This window comes from Lynx canadensis, chromosome C1 (genome assembly GCF_007474595.2).
Source record: "Lynx canadensis isolate LIC74 chromosome C1, mLynCan4.pri.v2, whole genome shotgun sequence".
In the NCBI taxonomy this organism is placed as follows: domain Eukaryota; kingdom Metazoa; phylum Chordata; class Mammalia; order Carnivora; family Felidae; genus Lynx; species Lynx canadensis.
In genome coordinates this window covers 168,864,388-168,885,876 of record NC_044310.1, presented here as the reverse complement: position 1 = coordinate 168,885,876, position 21,489 = coordinate 168,864,388, and the positions used below count along the sequence as shown (strand labels likewise).

Sequence of the window (21,489 nt, the reverse complement as noted above, 5' to 3'; positions counted from 1 at the left end):
CCAGCACCTCATGTTTGATTTTCATGGGTGCCTTTCATTTTTTCAAGAACAAGGAATAAAATGTCAAGTAACTAACACGGTACAACTGACTAATTATTTGATCATTTCTGACCCATCCTTGCATTCAAAAAAGCTTTAAAAAGGAAAGAAACAAATTACCAGTAAATTAGGACTTTTCCATACCAGTTCTATGTACTTTGTAATAAGGCAACACCCCAAATGAGCTCATTTCAATTTATGAAATAGTCAATTTAATACTCACCTACATATCCATTATTATCTGCATCAATTTGTCCAGATATAGACTGTCCAAACATACTTAATGATTGGCTGATTTGAAGTCCCTCAATTCTCTGAAAAATCGGTAAGTAGGAAGCAGTTTTTTAACACTCAAATATCTCAAAGAATATCTCAAAGCAGCAACGATCTAGTTAAATCATGAGCCTTACAACACCTAGGCACATTTAGTAACAAAATGCATTTAAGTCAAATACTTGCATCTAAAAGAAATGAAAGTTGCCAGCTTGAGTTGGGCAGATAACATCTATTTTTTGCCAAGAAAAAAAATCACTTTCTGACTAGAAAAAGTCACAAAGAGAAAATTATACAGAAGGGATCTTAAACAGTCCTGACTCTCTCTCTCCCCAGTCTTCTTTCAGGCTTTGTATTTATTTCCCTACTACTCAGGCTTATGATGAAAGCCACCCCATTTGGCCAGATTGCTTCCTAGCGTGTGACAACTGACATCAGTGTTTCCTATTCCATATGTCTAATTTCACATCCGGATAGATTTATTCGTGTCTGGCCACTATTCATACTAAGAAAGTCAATAGTTTTTACTAGACAAGTACAGAGGTTTCATGTTCAACATGGAGAACCATTTACCTATTTTGCTCAATCAAGAATAACAGTATTAGCTAATATTTCCACAAAAAGATCTTTGGAAAAACTTTTCTTCTCTGCATATGTAGGGAGTGTTTCCTATACACTGAAATATCCCGATTTATCGAAAGACAAAAGTCAAGTCAGAGTTAGACCAGGGAACTTTATTAAAAGCTCCCATCTTGCGGCTGCTTCCTGAAAGAATCAGAGTATCATGTGTTTGCTCTCCCTGTGCGACCTCCCTGAAACATGGGGCTTTAGGCACACTGCAAGACACAGTTAATCAAATCCACATGGGCTTATCTGAAAGAGTACGGATACTATCTCAGAACATAAATTTGACGCAATGCAGAGGAAATATTTTTTTTTCAGTTTATTTATTTTGAGAGCAAGAGAGAGAGCACGCATGCATGTGTGTGAGGGAGGCAGGGGCAGAGAGAGAGAGGTAGGAAGAGAATCCCAAGAAATCACAACCTGAACCGAAATCAAGAGGTGGAGCCACCCAAGAGCCCCCAGAGGAAATCCTTACTAGATTAAATACAAACTAGAATGGATGTGAACCAGAACTCCTAGTTATGGAGAAAACATGTGATTCCAAAGAGTTATTAATGACCTTCAAAATGAGACCAACTACTGTTATTATAAGAAAAAGGGTGAAAGAGAATACATTAAGTACTTGAAAGAGGAAATTAAGAAAAATAAATCTACGTTAACCCTGGAAGTTTCAGGAACCGTTTATCATCAATGCTTCTCTTGAAAGCAGAATAGTATCCTACCTGTGAGAACGTTGGTGAGACCCCATCTGCTCGGCCGTTGTAAATATAAATAGCACCTCTCAAGCCATCTTCCTGTGGAGCTCCAATTGCAACATCTGTTCAAGGATTTAAATGGCAGAAAAAATGAATTCTTAATAGAAAGAATGCCACTCTGAAGACTTTCATGCTACTTAATTCATATCACATATGAAAGTTCCTTATCAAGAAATGAATACTCACTACACAGAAAACAAACATCACAAGATGCATCCGTCATCATAACAATGTGCAGAATGGTATAAAACAGTCTGTGCATGGAAGAAGAAGAGCAAATGGCTCTGAAAGACACTCTAGTAATGGTTAAGGGCCCAGCCTCTAGAGCCAAACCACCAAAGCATGACCCCCAGCAGGGCCCTCTTCTTAACCTGTGTCTCAGTTCCTTCACAGATAGCCTGGGATCGTGAGAGAACTCACCCTCAGCATAGGACATAACTCATGTACAGCGCTTAGAGCAGACCTGAGCACATAATAAATTATCATCTGTGAATATTATAACCATAAGAGTCCTTGTTTTGAGCTCTGGGTTTTACTTTATTTGCAAAATGACCTCTAAATTCCTGTTCTAATGAAAGTAATCAAGGTATTTGTTAAGAACATCTGTACCCACCCACCCACGTATAAACATGCAAACTGGATTTCGGAAACTGAATTTGTTCTGTAAAGTAATGACTACATCATCTTTATGACTTTATTGAGATTCGTATCAGGTTATGATGCCAAGAGAAAAAATAAAAGAGTTCATCAACTGACATAAGCAAAAGAAAACAAACTAGGAAGGACATGATTGCTTAAGGGCCATAAATATACAACACACAGGAGAAAAATAATTTTCTACAGCTGCAAGAGCATTTCATTAGTTTTACATTTATTTGGGTTTAGTCATAGGTTCATTTACATACAATGTTTTCTTATTACTTTCATAGAAACCCAAAATACAGCAAGTTTGCTTTCATGATAGTCAATACTTCTTAGTTTATCAGATCTGAAAACTTTTTAACAGCTACGGTGGTAATTGCTGACTGCTATTTCAATGAGAATAAATACCTCTTTGATATGATTCTATGCCAAATGTTGTACAATTTCTAATGGCATCTAAAAGTAAATAATAGACATACTTTATATATTGTTTAAACATAATAAGGTTGCGCTCTTTTGACTTGTGCCAGTTATTTTAAATCCTCATGTGCAATTATACCCATTTGTTGATTTATTCAGTGGAAAACTATTGAGCACCTACTGTATTCTGGGCATTTGACAGAAACCAGCCATACAGGAGAGGGCCATGAAAAGGGACTGTGGTCTAGCAGGGAAGAAGAGAACGTAAAACCAGAATAAAAGCACCACATATGAGAAGGTGGTAGAAATGAGGAAAGGCTTCACATAGAAGAGGACACCCAAGCCGAGATTAAAGTAGTGACAGGTCATAGCCAGGTGAGAAAAAAAAAAAAGGGTAAAGGCAATTTAGACAGAAACAATAGCCTGCATCATGACAGGGGACTAAGGGGCAGCATGGAACACAGGAACAATGGCAATGAGTTTGAAATAGCTGGAGCCATACCTGTGCAAACTAAATACTCACAGGTACATAAGGGGAAGGAGTGGGAAGGAAGAGAAAGAAGGAGAGAGGAAGAGGGAGGTAAGGGAAGGAGTGGGGGGAAAGCATCCCGTGGCCACTGAAGGCAAGACCTGTCACAGATCTCAGTAGTCAGGGCTGGTTTATACTTCAACTACTATGGCTACATCATTAGTAAACTAGAGTCCTGGATCTTCATTCTCGATGATACGTAAAGCTAACGAGCCTGGGGCTATGAAGCTGTTGACACACAGAAATTCTCGCAATAAGTCACTAGCACTAGTGATGTAAGGCACAAGTCTTGACACGATACAGATGTGCCCTTTCAAATGAAATATAAAAAAGCCCAAATCAATGTCATTTCAAGCAGAAGACTTGTGGACTATATTCAGTTTTTTCCTTTCTTATATATAGATCCAAATTCTTATTTCCTATGATTACATTTGGATCTGTTACAGAACATACTAAATGTTAGCAAACGTTACAGGAATAAGGAAAATACGTATTATTAATAATGTTTTTTTCATGCCTATCCAAGTCAGTTTGGGACACAACATATAGAGCAAAACACTGACAATTTTTAGAACATTTTATTTCATTGTTAGTGCAAACTGTAACAATTATTGGCATAATCAAAATAATTTTAACATCAGCTAACAATGGAAATAAACACAATTTTATTATAATGCAGGCACTGTAGTAGGGGCTTTTCTCATGTAACTCTTAAACTTTATCAAATAAGTACTTTTTGATTCCAACTTGGATGAGGAAACTGAGGCACAGAGTGTAACTTGCTAAAGGGCACAGAGCTAGGATATGAAGAAGCTGGGATATAAGTGCTGCGGTCTGGCTCCCAGAGCCTGTGTTCACCCATCACCATGCTCTACGGAATCATGAACACTACAGACTATCTCCAGTGTTTTCCTCTCCTGCAAACTCCTGCAGTCAAAAGAACTGCTCAATTAATGATATGATTATATCGACATTTCAGGGGCACATAAATACACAGGTTATACTTCATTATGGCTCTGCTTAAAAAATATTCAAACATACAGTCTAGAAGTCAATGCTCAAGGTGAAAAAACTTAAGCCAAAATATAAGTGGTTTTTCCATATCAATTTTATGGATGAAATCCAAAATGCTGTCAGTTGTGTCCATCATGTAGGTTTATTCATGTACCTATTCCCTAACTTCCTCACACTCTTGATGAGATTTTTATGCTGGACTCTTGCCAAATTGGTTATCTCCTTAGAAAATGGCCTGCATTGCTTTTCTAAGTACACAGGAAATTCAGCCTGATTTTTCCTATTGAATTAAAAAAAGAAAAAGGACAGGATATAATGAATGCAAAAATAACTTGTCTCCTCTTACAAAGCACCACGAAAGTGTGAATAGTAAGGACTTTAAGCCTGTTTGCATCTATGACTGGATGTGGAAGGAAAAAGAACAGGTGAGATTTTCATCCCCTTTCTACACAATCCCACACACTGCCATGAACAAAAAGTAACTTCACCCATCTACTCCAGAATAATTAAATAAGATAGAAGATGCGGTAAAAGAATAGGGAAACAAAGAAATACAAGACAAGGTTCCTTGCTTTCTCACCTAGGCAGATATGGTAGAGAAGAATTAAAAACCTCAGTGAAGAAGTACAACACGCTGAGCCCACTTGCAAATCAGCACAGTCTTGTTAAGATCAAAAACGTGCAAAATGCTTACTCATTGGCAAAAATAAAAGGCTACCTTGGCCATAAAAAAGAAATTAATCCTGCCATTTGTGGTAACATGTATGAACTCAGGGCATTTTACTCAGTGAAATAAGTCAGAGAAAGACTAACACGGTAGGATCTCGCTTTTACACGTGGAATCTAAAAAAAAAATCAGACTCACAGAAACAGATCAGATTGGTGGTTGCCAGAGTTGAGGGGTAGGGGGAATTGGGTGAAAAGGTCAAGGTACAAACTTCTAGTTCTAAGATACAGTTCTGGAGATGCAAGGTACAGTGTAATGACTAGAGTGAACGATATTGTATCATCTATTTCAAAGTTGCTAAGAGTAGATCTTAAGTTATCACAAGGAAAAAAAAATTAACTGTGAGGGAGTAGATGTTAACTAGACGCAAGGTGGTAATCATTCTGTACTACATCCATATATTAAGTCATTCTGTTGTATACCTTCAACTTACACGATGTATTTCAGTCACATCTCAATAAGACTAAAAAAAAAAAAAATAGAACTGATAAAGTAGAAAAAGATAAGCATGCACTGAAGTGAATCAGCATTAATAGAGTCACTAAATGTAAATATGAGGTAAATTATAAATGAAATTGTAATAGCACAAAAATATACTGAAATATGAGAAATAATCATTTGAATAGAATCCTAAATCATATAATCATATGTGTTTGAATAGAACACATAAAGCCATTACCTTTAGGAGTCAAGAGCCGAAGACTTTAGGACACAAAGTGCTGTCTGAAACCTAGGTTCTCACATGCAGTCTGGAAGACCGCCTCGTACCCCCAAGGTCTCCCCTAGTTCCTCTTCCTAAGTCTCATGGACAGAACACTTTCTGTCCTTCACACGCCACTGGAAAACTGCCTGGGATTCTCCTCATTACAGGAGTAATGTCCATGACCTTTTCACCACTATATCTGATTTTAAGAATTGAGGTTTGTCATTGACATTTTGATGCCACCAAAAAAAAAAAGAAAAAAAAATCACTTCTCATGTGCACTCACCCATGTTTTATTTTAGTACATTCAAAACAGCAAATGGTTTTCCTCAAATGTCTCAATTAAAACAAGATGTATAAGGAATCATAACTAAGTATCTTACTGAATGATTTTCTTTTTCAAGGAAAGAACTGCATTATCTCATAATATCTATGGAATGTCAAGGTGCATCAACATGGCTTTATCCATAGATATTTATTAGGTAAATTCCCTAAATTTCACCACTTAAGATTTTTTTTAATGTCTTAATTTTATATTCCATTTGATTTTAAAATTATAGAAAAGGGTGTCACTATTTCTTTTATTTACATTTATTATGGCATATACTCTCCACCTGGCATGGTACATCTGACACAAAGTAAGTGCTCAATAAACATCAGAATTGCTGACTCTTGTGAAATACAGCATAATAAAACCTTATAGAAGTTTTAATGTAAAGCTTACATGTAACCATAACCTTAAAAATATATACTTAATTTCCTTTATTTTTAATAAGATAGTAAAACTCTAGAAATGGTAATATTTGTATACCAAATTATACTCTTACATTTAATAGAGTCCATATATTCAATATGTGATATCTATTCAATGTATATTCAAAGTATCAAAATATATAGTCAGTAACCCACTAACTTTCTTCTTGAAGACCAACACATTTTATTTTTTTAATGTTTATTTATTATTGACAGAGAGAAAGAGACAGAGCATGACTGGGAGAGGGTCAGAGAGGGAAGGAGACACAGAATCTGAAGCAGGCTGCAGGCTCCAGGCTCTGAGCTGTCAGCACAGGGCCCAATGCAGGGCTCAAACTCACAGACTGCAAGATCATGACCTGAGCCAAAGTCGGACGCTCAACCAACTGAGCCACCCAGGCACCCCAAAGACCAACACATTTTAAACAATTAGAGTGAAGCCTTTTGGCGTAAGAGGTATTAAAAAAATTAAGCGAGAACTTATAGTACTCCCTCATCTATTTCCTGTATCCAACTCAGTTTCAACTTATTACCATATACCAATTGCTAATGATTACATTAAGATAGACAATTCTGAGCCCTGAAAATATCAAATACTTATTTGCTGAACTCTACAAATTGCACACCCTCCTTTCAAACCCATTCATCATCCTATGCACAATTTTACCAGACTTGGTTACCATTCCGTATTAGACTGAAAAAAGTAAATTTTAAGAGGAAAGGCTGGTAGACACAGGTATTTCAACAGCAGGGCTGATATCCAGGCAATAGGCACAGTTATGACAGAACTATCTAGTGCATTAGGGAGTGGCTTCCATAGAAGTTGGTCAATAGCCAATATTACTGGGTCTGCCAGCTGCCCCTCACTACTGCTAAGCGTGCTCTCCTGCCATTCACCAAGTCGTCCCACAACGTAGCACTTGAACAAGGGATGCCTGGCACAACGGGGTCTTCTAGAACCCTGCTCCAGCTCTGCAGCCAGCCTCTGTTGGGTCTTGTCAGTGTCTTTACTGTACATAGAGTTAAATAGCCTGGTCTAATGAGTCTGCAATCAATTAAGAATAATTAACCAGTGAGGAGAAGTCAGGTATAACACCAAAAAGAAAATGAGCTTAGCGTAACATTTTGGCTCCATTTTCTATAGAAAAGCTAACAACTTAAAACTCCAATCATGTGGGGTGCCTGGGTGGTGCAGTCGGTTAAGCGTCCGACTTCAGCCAGGTCACGATCTCGCGGTCCGTGAGTTCGAGCCCCGCGTCGGGCTCTGGGCTGATGGCTCAGAGCCTGGAGCCTGTTTCCGATTCTGTGTCTCCCTCTCTCTCTGCCCCTCCCCCGTTCATGCTCTGTCTCTCTCTGTCCCAAAAAAAATAAAATGTTAAAAAAAACAAACAAACAAAAAAAAAAACTCCAATCATGTTATCTTCCATGTTCCATTTTAAAAGCAGAAGTCAAGTACCAAATTAGATACTTTTCATTACCTTCAAAGCCATCATTATCAAGGTCTCCAAGATTAACAATAGATTCCCCAAATCTTGCAGCATATTTGTCACTTCCAAGGAGCTCTGTTTCCATTTCGTTCATTACTGCTCCCTAGACAGAAAAGGGGAGAAAAGATGTCATTATAACCCTCTCTGACAACTTTACACATGATTTACTGTTGTAATTGGATATGGATTTTTTCTAATGCTTCAAACAAGTTGGACAAACTACAGACTGAGCTTTAGTACACACATCTCCGTTCCATTCAATAAATATTTATCAAGTATGTCAACACATATAATAGTATGATTAGAGCTCAGAGGACATAAAAATTGTCGAACTCATGATCCCTGGCTTTGAAAATCCAATAAATCATTTTGATAATTCAATTTAGCAAATATTTATTGAGTCCTACTAAAGGCAATGCACTGTGCAAAGAGGAAAGAGGCGAAGGAGGACCAAGCAGTGTGTGTAGGAGACAGTCTCCCCTTCTTGAAGAAGCCCAGTTACATGGAAGGCTTAGCACGAACATGGAAATGACGGAGAAGCACAGACTGCTTTGTATTATCAAGAACAGCATATCTAACTGTAAAAGCAAGGAGAGATTTCATAAGAGATGGTATTCAAGGTGGCTGTTGAAGGATGGACATAATTTTAATATGCAGAGAATACAATCAGCAAAACAAATTTCCAAAGAATTTGGCTGTTATGAATGGTATGTAGAACAAAGGAGACAAAAAACAAAAACAAAAAAAAACGAAGTGTTATGGTGTGGAATTTTGAATACTGAGGGAAATTTACTTCCATTTAGGGAACAGGAAGCCACTGAAGGCTTCTGAGTTGAGGAGTTGGCACAACGGAAGCTAGCCTTGAGCCTTATCCTAGTGGCAATGAAACATGGGTTGGTCAACTGCTATCTCTTAAGTTGGAAGATGAGGTATTACAAGGAGACATTCAGGGGCACCTGGGTGGCTCAGTCGGCTAAGCCTCTGACTTGAGGTCAGCTCAGGTCATGATCTCACAGTTCGTGAGTGTGAGCCCCTCATCAGGCTCTGTGATGACAGCTCAGGGCCTGGAGCCTGCTTCGGATTCTGTGTTTCTCTCTCTCTCTCTCTCTCTCTCTCTCTCTCTGCCCCTCCTCTGCTTGTGCTCTGTCTCTCAAAAATAAATTAAAAGAAAAAAAAAAAAAACAAGGAGACATTCAATAATGTTGCAATATTGAGCCACTGCAGTAACAACTGCCAGACCTCTTTCTTTTTTTAAAATTTTTTTTTCAACGTTTATTTATTTTTGGAACAGAGAGAGACAGAGCATGAACGGGGGAGGGTCAGAGAGAGAGGGAGACACAGCATCGGAAACAGGCTCCAGGCTCTGAGCCATCAGCCCAGAGCCTGACGCGGGGCTCGAACTCACGGACCGAGAGATCGCGACCTGGCTGAAGTCGGATGCTTAACCGACTGCGCCACCCAGGCGCCCCAACCAGACCTCTTTCTAAACTCTGATTATGTCACTCCTTTGTAGTAAGAAAAAAAAAAATCCATGCACTCATCATAGATCTTTTCCTCTTCTTAAATAAGTCTCTTCATCATCCCCTAATCACACAGGTTCTTTTCCTTCTGATTACAAAATACCCTTCCACTTTTATTTCCAACCAAACAACTCCTAAACTTAAATTCTTTACTCTCATGTTTGTGTCTTTTCTAGACTTGAGGTCTTAGAGGTCAGAACTAAGATTTTTCTCAGCTATTTCCATAGGTTTTGTTACATTTCAGATATTTGCTCAGTGTTTTTTTTTTTTTCTTTTAATGAATCATCTCTGCAGACAAAAATCACTGGCACCGAAAACAGAAATTATTTTATCAGGGAATAAGGGATGAAAAAGCTGGACTCCAAGGGAAATCCTAATTTAAAGAGAAGGGAGAATGGGCTCCAGAGAGGACGAGAAGGTATAGACCTAAAACAATAGAATGGCACTGAAGTTCCACGAAGAGGGTTTCAAGAAGTAGTGATCACTCTTCAAGTATTCTCCAGTCAGAAAATGGTGACCTCTGGCGACCTCTAAGAATTATTTTCGTAGAAGCAGGTGGAAGCAAGATTCACTCAAGTATCATTCTTCCTTCAGTTCATTCAGAAACAATTACTGAGCACCTATTTCTTCAGTCCTCTTTCAAACCCTAAAAACACAGCAGTAGAAAAACACTTCCAGGAGAAGATCAGACAGTACCAAGCCAAACTAATATATTGCCAGGCAGTGGTTAGTGCCATTTTAGAGAGGTAACAAATAGGAAGTAAGAAGGGAACAAAGAAAGAATAATCTAGGTCAGAAGGGTTAAAAACTGCAATCAGTTATGAAATTACCCCATGTTCAATGTGGTGCCTCCAGGTAGGAATGAGAGAAGAACAAGAGGGTAGCCTAACGGGTACAGCTCCTTCCTTGCCCTTTAAATCAAAGGAACACACTTTTATTTGTTTTTCCCATTAGGATTGCTTAAGACTTCAATGAGGAAAAAAAGATCACATACTGCCTTATTTTAGGTGTATAGGATTACTTTTTAAGCTGTTTTCAAAAAGTTTAGTTTATAAAGAGAAGTATGCATGATGAGGATGTACCTAGTATAAGATGACCATTTATGAATAGGGGAATGTGAAATATCTGTGCAAAAAAAACCTAATGGTTGATATCACTGTTAAGGAGATATGCATGATCACTTTGTCGATGATATGCCTTGACTATTAAATTTAAGTGGAAACACAGTCTAGGGAATCCCAATTAACAATTTTGCTGCTCTGTATTCGGAACTTTGAAAATCTTTTAACTGTATAAGACTATTCACTCTCAAATAATAAAGTGTTTAGGCCAGTGCTTAATATAGGACCTTATCAAATGCTCTAAAACCATTGATTAAGACTACAAATACTTTCTTGAAACAGATTTTACTTTGTTGAATCCTAACTAAAATTGCTGTGCCTTAAGAAATTAGTCACTTTTCTCACAATTCCGTTCTTTCTCTTAAATCAAAGGAACAGACCAAGAAGACTCCATCAAGGCCCTATCAATTCTTTGTTTTTATTTAATGCCAAGAAGACAGACTGGCAAGATAAGGTCAACAGAACTCTTTAAATTGAATTGTGAAGTGGTTAGTTTCTATTCCACAACATCTCCCATAATTTATAACTCAACCAGAAGCAGTAATTACTTGTACACCTACTGTATCTACTTTGGAATGAACTATGCCCATTTTTTAAAATGTGTGTTTATTTTTAAGAGAGAGACAGGGAAAGAAGGACAGAGCATAAGTGGGGGAGGGGCAGAGAGAGAGGGGGAGACACAGAATCCAAAGCAGGTTCTGGGATCTGAGCTGTCAGCACAGAGCCCAATGTGAGGCTCAAACCCACCAACTGTGAGATCATGACCTGAGCCCAAGTTGGATGTTTAACTGACTGAATCACCCAGGTGCCCTTTATATTCTTCAATTTTTTTTTTAATATTTCTGAGACAGACAGACAGACACAGAGTGTGAGCAGGGAAGGGGCAGAGAGAGAGGGAGACACAGAATCTGAAGCAGACTCCAGGCTCTGAGCTGTCAGCACAGAGCCCAACATGGGGCTTGAACCCACCAACAGCGAGATCATGACCTCAGCTGAAGCCAGACACTTAACCGACTGAGCCACCCAGGTGCCTCCCTTATATTCTTATATCAAAAATATCATCTACATAAATTGTGTAAATTAACATTTTATCCAAACACATCTTGTTTCCTATTCTTTTCAAATAAATAAATTAAAAACATTTTCTACTTTATCTTCTACTTCTGATTATATTTGTAAGCAAAGACATTCACTACAGAACCAATAATAAATCTACATTTTGAGGGATAGATAAAAATCATTCTTTCAAATGAGATTTGCATTATAATAAAACTAAAAGAAACTTTACTTGAAGTTCAAGATGTCAGTAGAAAAACACCAGAACAACTAATCTCCTACTTCTGGAATGTCAAAATGGGACAGCTTCCCATCCACCAGAATGTTCCATTTCATTTTTAGAGCATTAGTACAATAGCAGAGTTTCTATTTTCATCGGTAAAATAAGCCTGAGAATCTATAGCCTCAGAAGCCTGAACTAACTTCAGTTTGTATCATAATATCATAGACGGCCTGCAGCTGGTGAGTGATTGGACTTACTGAGCCAGAGTTGATATACACAAACACTCTGCCTTCCTCCCTGATGATGCTCTGCATGGGAGCTCCCACGAGGAGGTCTGAGAAGCCGTCTGCGTTGAGGTCCACGGCACAGACAGAAGCTCCAAAATAGGAGCCAAGCTGCCCAAAACAAACCAGATCCCGTCACTGAGAAAAGCAGCAGGGTGATTCACGAAAGCCCTCGGTGATACCAAAGGTGGAGACATTACCTTTTTACCTTTCATTTCATGTAAGATGTTTAGTTCTCTGGCCTCGATGCTGAATATGTATGCCTGCAATTAGGAACAGAGTTAGAAAAACTGAGACTGCTATCACGTTAAAAAAAAAAAAATCCTCAGGTGATCAAAACATCAACGTTCACAACTTGTAACTGCCCAAAGAGTTAAAAAAAAAAAAATCCTTTTGGGTGTAATTCAAAAGCTTTAGGGAACCACATTCACATTAATATGCCTTCCTTGAACTATCTTCTCAGGGACTATGGTCTTGATCCCTTGGAGCACAAAGTGCTGTTTGCCTCACTTTCCAAAGTAAGGCTCAGAAAAGTTTAGTGATGTCCACACTACAGTGGAACAAAAACCCAGAACCAGAAAGAACATCTGATTCTTTCTGGTCTTACACAAAACATACAGCTCGCTCAATATCCCTTCACCTAGAAACGTGGTAACCAGTAAATCATATTCCCTAGACATCTTGAGATCTTTTTCTTTTTCCAAAAACAATTTACTCACAAGAAAGAAAAGTCTCTGGGGCACCCAGGTGGCTCAGTGGGTTAAGCGTCGACTTTGGCTCAAATCATGATCTCACTGTTCATGAGTTTGAGCCCCACATCAGGCTGCATCGGGCACTGTGCTGACAACTCAGAGTCTGGAGCCTACTTTGGATTCTGTGTCTCCCTCTCTCTTCCCCTCACCTGCTCACACTCTGTCTCTCTCAAAAATGAATAAATGTTAAAAAAAAAATTTTAAAGAAAGAAAAGCCTCAATTTGACTTTCAGAATTTTCCTTTAAGCTTTTCTGTTAAATTTAATCTAAAAGCCATACAACTTTCACCATGAAAGGCAGTGCACAGCTCATCACTTTTAGTTTTCATTCCTTAGAATTTTTGCAGTTTCTCCTTTAGTATCTCATTCTCTCATGCAGTTTCCTTGAAGTTTTGTCAAGAATTAATGTAAAAATGTAATTCTTACTTTACCAATCTGTTCATGTTGAGGGGCTCCTCCAACTACTTCGGTAGTATGCGGACTCCGAAAATGACCAGCTCCAACGGAGTAGCCTTCAAAGAAAGTGGACAACAAACATGGGAATCATTATTTGCAATGGGTAAAATATATCATCATAAATCCATTCACAGAATCAAATGAGACTGAATTCCAAAGACTACACTAAACGGTTTTAAGAATATTTAGCATAGCAATATTCAAAACTGTTCATTTATCATATGCTTTAAGCAGTTATTAGTCTGTGTTATGAAGCTAGGCACATGGCTTTCATTTCCAAGTCCTAGAAATTAAAGAGAGCACTTTTACATCTGGTCTGTTGGTCTCTATGTAGTACCAGAATATGCTAGCTTCTAGTATTACAAGTGAAATATTTTAGAGATCTAAAATTTAACATGTTAAACTTTAAGCAAAAACTCCCTAAACTTCAACTCTTTCACCATGGAATCTTCCTACAGTGATAAAACCGTATGAGGACACAAATGGTAAGATATTTTGTTATAAGACAAAAGGCATAATGCTAAGTTATATTTCTTATAATACTTCAAGATATACTTCAACCACAAACAATTAAATGCTGAATTGTAAGCAAATTCCCTCTGTTTGAAAAAGAATTCTTACTGTATGAATGGGAAAAAATAACACCGCTTTTTCTTATTGTAATTATTTCTGAGTATAGATTGCTTACATTTGAAGCACATATGATTAACAAATCTGTATTTTCTAAAAAGCTATGGGAAAAGCATTCCTTTTTACTGTAACAGGAATCAATGCTGAGAAATCTTGGGTTTCTGTAGAAATACAGACTATAAAGTGTCCTACTACACAGGATGAGGAGGCAATGGAGGGGGAGGAAAAGGAGAGGAAGGAGAAAGACAAGAATAAACTCTGGGAAATATTTTCTAAGAACATATGAGGCTAAGGTCAATGAGCTGTTTTTAGATCCGTATGCTTCATAATGTTACTCATTGTGTAGAATGCTGTCGATAGCCCCACTGACTTTCAGCTGGTCCTTTAAGAAACTACACTTACTCATACATGATTCAATGAATTCATGTCGAATGCCTATAAAAGTTCCTTGGTGGGCGCCTGGGTAGCTCAGTTGGTTCAGTTTCTGACTCTTGATTTTGGCTCAGGTCATGATCTCATGGTTTGTGAGTTTGAGCTCCACATTGCTGTCAGCACAGAGCCCATGGAACCTGCTTGGGATTCTCGCTCTTCTTCTCTCTCGCTGTCCCTCCCCCACATGTTCATTCTCTCTCTCTCTCTCTCTCTCTCTCTCTAAAATAAATAAACTTAAAAACAAAAGTTCCTTGGATACGGTAAGCACTCAATAGATGCAACCTTTACGATAACATGTTTACTGCATCAAGATACAAGCTTGTAAGAGTAAACTAAACCAGTTCTCTAGTCTAACAAGTAAATATTAATATTTAACATATATAATTACAATAAGTTGAAGTTTCATCGATTATATCCTTAAAGTGACAGTTTATGAACTCTTTAATTGCTATTGGCCATTTTGATCTTTTGAAGAGACTAGTAATCATAAGTAAGAGAAATAGTATCTATAAGACCTAGAGGACTGGAGTTTGTCCATTTTTACAGTACCTAAATAACTTCCAAATTTTACTTCATTATCTTTGTCTAAAAAAGCCTTGTACTTATTTGTAGTTATATTGTAGACAAAAAGAGAGCCAGTCCAATAAGATGATCCTGGGGCTCCCATCACAATTAAATCCTGTAAGAAAAAAAACAATTTATCATCATTTCAAAGTTTAATCCACTCAAAACCTCCTCCAAATATACATTTTAAGTAGTGACAAGAATACATTTTGATAATACATTTCTAAAATCTGAGCATTTTATGAATTTAAAAACATATCAGAAAAAAAAGCCAGAGAAGCTAGCTAATGAATTTTCACCTACAAGCACAATCTCATAGAAGAAACTCTCCCTTCACACTCATCAGTGAACCCTAAAATTGAAGAAAGAATCATGGAATACTAGAGAAAGCTTTTGGGAGACAGGTAATGTGGTTTCTAATCAAGTGAATCGCATCTGGATAATTCATTAGTGCTTATTATGGAGATAATCACGTGTTGCTAAAAAGTAAAAAGTGGATTTAATTTATTCCTATTTGCTAAGAGTCAATGACTAGTTTCCTTAACAACGTTAGCTTAGAAAAAAAACAAATTCAATGGAATTTTGGGGCATATTTGACGATAAATACAAATTTAGGAAAAGGAAACAAAAGTAAAGTCAGAATGAACAGATATATTTGGTGAAATATGAAAACTTATAGCGATCAAACCTATTTAACATATTTCTAAATTTCCTAAATGATCCTGATCTTATAAAAAGGTCAATTTAAGTATAAAGTGGTTTCTTTAGGTAGTATTTATGAAAATTGTTAACTCAAGGCTTGATAGTCTGACCGCATAGATCCAGAAAACATTCAGAAATTCCTAATGGGTTTTGAAGGTAAAATGGGAGATTTGGAAGTTGAATATAACTGTGATCTTTTCTCTAACACTCCTGCTTGGAGTGTTAGAGAAAAACAGAGTTTGGGAATATGTCTAATTTAAAAGGATATTAAATTCTTCAATCTCTCAATTCTCATAATTTTAATGAAAGATGTGGATTCATATGTTTTTCCTCTCAACTAGTAATTAAAAACATATTTGAATATTTTAAATGTATAAGTTAAGGCAAATAACAATAGCTTCCTTTTATTTTTATTAAATTTTTGATGCAAGGCATATTCTTTAGTGTAGACTTTTAGTTGGTCTTGCGTGACACAGCCATCTTAAGCATTAACTGGTTTTCAAAACATGTTGAATATTGAGTGTTGAAAATTAAGCTGTAATATACTCAAATTTAAGAAAACTATTATTTAGGTGTTATACAATTTTTACCATAAAGCGTAACACCTGTAAACCAGAAGTCTGAATCTTAAGAATTAAAATTCTGTATTTTAGGAGCTATTACCTCAGTGTAAAAACTAGATATTCCAGCTTGACATGATGCAAAATTTTCTCCAAATTTTCTCACATAATCTAAAATGAAGTAAAAAAACAACAAAAAACAATTCAGGATTTCATTGAAAAAGACAAAATTTGCATAATTTTGTTTATCTTATAAATCCTTACTAACATACATTTTAGAGTCTATATTTTATAGTAACCCATTTTTAAGATAGTAGCTTTGATAAAATTTAAGATAAAAAATCTCTTCCATATTAATCCCCAAAAATATTCCTGCAAAATAGCAATAAAAACAGCGACCTCTGCCTCTTTCTCATGGAAAGAACATGCAGCATACACTCGAAAAAATTGTCAAGTGAGTATCTAAGACAGAGGTAGAATTTGTGTCTTCCAGTCCAGGTCTGCATTAAAATAGATTTCCTGAGGTGCCTGGGGTGACTCAGTTAGTTGAGCAGCCAACTTCAGCTCAGGTCTCCCACTACCCATGAATTGGATGCTTCTGGAACCTACTGGGAAGACAATGCTCTGCTTCTCCCGGGGAATGGATGTAAGTAAACCTGGATAGAAGAATCAGGCCCACATCCTTGTTTTGGCTTTGCTAACCGGAAGAGTTAAATCAATTAAGTCATTTGTAATTAATAGTCCTGGGCATGATTTTTCACTCCTTTTTATAACCCCCCGCCCTTTTTTTAAATAAATTTCCTCATAGTTTTAGGTGTTTCAAGTTCAAGGTAAGTTTAATGTTTTGCAGGATGTGGCTGGGTATAACTGAACAACAGCACAAAATTCTACTCTGAGAAGGTTTTAAAGTGTCAACCATACACCCCAGAGAAAAAGAGAAGGATAAACATACAGAACACTAGACTGAGTTTCACTTCATTAAGAATTTAAAATTCACCTTTTGTCTTCTTGGATATCCAAAGGCCAATTAGAGATTAGGAGTTTTTCTAAGACATCCCATACCACAGAAGACCCCAAAGTTAACAGAATAACTGAATTTGCATGCATGGTCAAAATTTTGTCAGGTAAGGGAAAGGTTATTTGGACACTGTAGTGATCATTTTGGTTAGAAAAAGTGGAAAATGGAATGCGTATATATTTAATTCTGAGTTTTCCAAGGATACATTTTTAGAATTTTAGTTCTGTTAAGATAGGTTTTAATGCTCTGTTGACATTCACCCCTAATTTTGCTCACTTCAGGTGTTAATGTCCCAACTCTGCTTACATTACTGCTACCTAACAATCTAGAATTTTCATGGGAAAAATTTTCAAAGTTAAGATACCAATCCCTTGTTGTTTCAAGGAATATATGTGAATTAAAAAAAATAAATAAAGACACAGTGAGTGGGAAAGATTTGCTTACACTTACACTTGAATCTTTCTAAATATTCTTGAAGGCTAAAGATAAAACAAGAAACCTAAACAGTTTTCATCTTCCCAGACTTTTCAATCTCAAGTTTTTCATCATAATTTCATGATTTTAAGTGTCCTCTATATTCTGGACATTAGACTCATTCATGTGGAGTTCAAAATATATTTAGTGCAAAAGTGGGTAATTATCAACTAAATTCTAGAATTATTCAAATGTAACCGTACAAATTTCTATTCCAAAAAGCACAAAGCACATTTTTTGCACTCACACTACCACAACTGAATAAAAAAGAAATACTTTGAGTAGTTAAAAATACAGCTATTTTAATAAGATTTCTTCTCCTCTCTCTGCATATGCAAAATTGAAAATTAAAAAAATATTAAAGGCATTCACTTGTTTTTCTTGACCCAGGTAGTACCAAAATGATTCCTTACCTTGATAACACGGAGCTATTCTTTTGCTCAGTTCTGTTCGTAAATCAGGGGGCATTCCATAGCAAACACCCGTAGGGAGCTTATTTTCATTCTTTATATAAAATATATTTTTCCATCTATGCCCACAAGCCTGAATAAAACACAAACGTAGATCAAATGATGTGACCATCACACCCAGAATATCTGATCCCCTGATTTTCTGAGTGGACTAATCCCAATAGCATACCACGATGGAGCCATTTTCTCCTGGCTGTCTGGAAAGTGTGACCCCCAACCACTGATTGTCTCTTTCTTCCAGACATGTCTTTCCACAAGGTTCTCCAGTAGGGCTACCTACAGTATTTGGGGGGGAAAATACCATCAGTTATCCTGAAAACCATAGGACAACAGAGAAAATAAACATGCTTATCCCCAAGTTTTCTCCTTCACCACATATAAAACGTCCTTGACTCCTGTTCCTCTATCACCTTATACTCAGTGCACAGTATGGGGGGGGGGGGGACAGTGAGTTACTCTGTGCCAACATAACTTTTCTCTCACCAGGTGGTTTGTGTTTGTAGAACACAACATCTCCAGCTGGAACATCATGAAGCAATGGGCTCAATATAGAAGACGGGTAACCAACACGACTGGGGGTAGAGGGTGGCAGGGAGACCAGTTGAAACCCACACAGGCTGTGCAGATACAATTACAGGGTGTCATTTGTGGTAAAGAATGTGCCTTTGTTTTGACCATTTGGCTAGCATTACAGGCAACATTACCAGAGCACGTTTTCTTATATTAAAATTTTTGATTTCAAGTTTTTATTTGAATTCTAGTTAACATATGGTAAAATTGCTTTCAAGTGTAGAACTTAGTGATTCAACACCAGGTGCTCATCACAAGGGCCCTCCTTAATCCCCATCACCCATTTAGCCCAGCCCCACCCACCTCCCTCCATCAACCCTCAGACACTTTAAAGAACAAGCTATCAGAACACTTTCATTATTTTTTAAATGTTTACTTATTTTGAGAGAGAGAGAGAGAGAGAGAGAGAGAGAGAGAGAGAGAGAGAATGAGCAGGGGAGGGGCAGAGAGAGGGACACAGGAAATCCCAAGCAAACTTCACACCCTCAGCACAAAGCTGGATGTGGGGCTCGAATCTATGAACCGTGAGATCATGACCTGAGTTGAAACCAAGAGTGGGATGCTTAACTGACTGAGCAACCTGTGCGCCCCTATCAGAGCACCGTTAAAGACATTTCTTGCATTGAGACTTTAGGAATAAAAGACAAGAATATGGTCCTCAGAATTTAAGTCACATTCCAGCATTGAAGCTGGGAGGTGATGACTGAGCACATGGAAAGTGGCTGTGTCTAATTAGCAGCACATTAATAATGCCTAGCATTGAAGACAAACTGCCCTACAGTTTACATTTAGTTTATTGTGACTATTTTCCAAAAAAAAAAAAAAAAAAAAAGACTGGAAAACTTGATTTTTTTCAGTAGTGAATAAAACACATGAAAAGGTACTTTGGCGGGGCTCCTGGGTGGCTCAGTCCATTAAGCGTTCAACTGGACTCTTGATTTCCGCTCAGGTCATGATCTCAGGGTTTTAGAGTTTGAGCCCCTTACCAGGCTCTCTGCTGTCAGTACAAGCCTGCTTCGGATCCTGTCTCCCACTCTCTCTGCCCCTCCCCCACTCATGCTTGCACTCACAAGCATGCTGTCTCTCAAAAATAAGTAAACAAAAAAAAAAGTTATTTAGGGGCATCTGGGTGGCTGAGTCGGTTAAACGTCTGACTCTTGACTTCGGCTCAGGTCATGATCTCACGGTTTGTAAGTTTGAGCCCAGTGTTGGGCTCTGTGCTGACAGCTCAGAGCCTGGAGCCTGCTTCAGATTCTGTGTCTCCCTCTCTCTGCCCCTCCCCTGTTCATGCTCTGTCTCTGTCTCTCTCTCTCTCTCAAAAATAACTAAAAAAAAAAAAAAAAAAAAAAGTTATTTAAAAAGGTACTTCGGCAAATGCATGAATAGCCAGAAAACCAAACATAAATATTTTCATGGGCAATATAGCACTTCTAAACTGTACAAAAGAAAGGGATCTTCCCAATGATAATTTTTTTTTCTTTTGCTAGAGTGACTTCTTTGCTTTATAGCTAGAATCCTATTAACATGCTTTAAAGTAAGTGATTTTGGGGTAGAGTAAGATGTAGTATCTTAGGAATCCTTTCACTGACCTTAGGTCTACCCTCTTCAATTGCCATGTGAGAGTTCCATTGCACCTGAACTGAATTCCAAAGGCAGGTGATTACATTTTCATCAGCTTAACTGGATAAGGATGTGGAACTTGGGTTTGTTTACTTAACTCTTAACACTAGTCACTTGTACCACTTTATCATATATTTATAGCGACCATTCTCAAAATCATCAGGCACTCCATCTCCTATAACCTTGACATAAAGCTTCCCGGGCAAACTCATACTAACTACATAGATAAGGCTAGTATTTTGAAAGTGAAATTATTTGCAGCAATGTCCTGAGTAGGAGGAAATTTTGTCTCAATGAGAATGGGAAGATGTTTGTGTATACATTTGTTCTCCAAAATGCTGTTCAGGACAAACAGTAAAACCCTTCAACACAGCTGAACTGAACCAAGTTTCCTAGCTGCTCCCCTGAAGGTTCTGATTCAGTAAGTCCAGGTGAGGCCCAGACTACCCCAGTTGACTCTCATGGTCTGGAATATTGTTCCAATAGAATGTGGATAAGGGTTTTCTGGCCAGGCTTCTTACAGAGTTTTCTACCAGACTTCCACATCTTGGTAGCGGCTCCCCGGAGCACTGGACTTGAAAATGATTAAGTATAGGTCTGAAAAAATAATGCTATTGATAAGCAATGTGTACCTGGAATGAAAAGGGGGTCTGCTGCAGCCCAAACCTTGATAAAAGACGGTCCAGGGAGAAACAGAAGATCCCCATGTTAAAAGTAATGAAGAAAGGGAAAAAGAAAGAAAAGAGAGAAGGAGGGAGAAAGACCATTGTGAGTGTTGGGTGGGTAAGGTCTAACAGAGTTAGCATGGCTACATGATGCCAACCTAGTTGAAAAAAAGTGAAAAAGACAGTGACAAACAAAATTTTAACTCACTGTGATGCAACTTCCAGTTTAAATTTTTCACCAGAACTACCCATTATTTTTGCCAATGTCAAAAATAGATAAATGGTAGGTTCTGTCTACCTGAAGGTGAAGTTCATAATTACCACAACAGACATCTAAATAAACTATCTTCTCTGAAAACACCAAAGCCTTTGTAAAACTGCCACGTGGTTGACTAAGGCACCTGAGC

The 21,489-nt window shown here is 37.5% G+C and overlaps 1 protein-coding gene across 2 annotated transcripts in view; it reads right to left on the bottom strand.

Annotated features, from left to right (window-relative positions):
• ITGA4 (integrin subunit alpha 4) overlaps positions 1-21,489 on the bottom strand; it is a 91,804-nt gene that overhangs the window by 53,076 nt on the left and 17,239 nt on the right. For both annotated transcript variants that reach the window (XM_030324491.2, XM_030324489.2), the window contains exons 3-12: positions 18,397-18,503; positions 18,171-18,300; positions 16,369-16,436; positions 14,989-15,118; positions 13,348-13,433; positions 12,371-12,433; positions 12,144-12,281; positions 7,958-8,069; positions 1,659-1,753; positions 263-353 (exon numbers count right to left, since the gene is read on the bottom strand). In XM_030324491.2, coding sequence (XP_030180351.1) covers positions 263-353; positions 1,659-1,753; positions 7,958-8,069; positions 12,144-12,281; positions 12,371-12,433; positions 13,348-13,433; positions 14,989-15,118; positions 16,369-16,436; positions 18,171-18,300; positions 18,397-18,503 — 1,020 coding nt within the window. The remainder of the gene's footprint in view (positions 1-262; positions 354-1,658; positions 1,754-7,957; positions 8,070-12,143; positions 12,282-12,370; positions 12,434-13,347; positions 13,434-14,988; positions 15,119-16,368; positions 16,437-18,170; positions 18,301-18,396; positions 18,504-21,489) is intronic.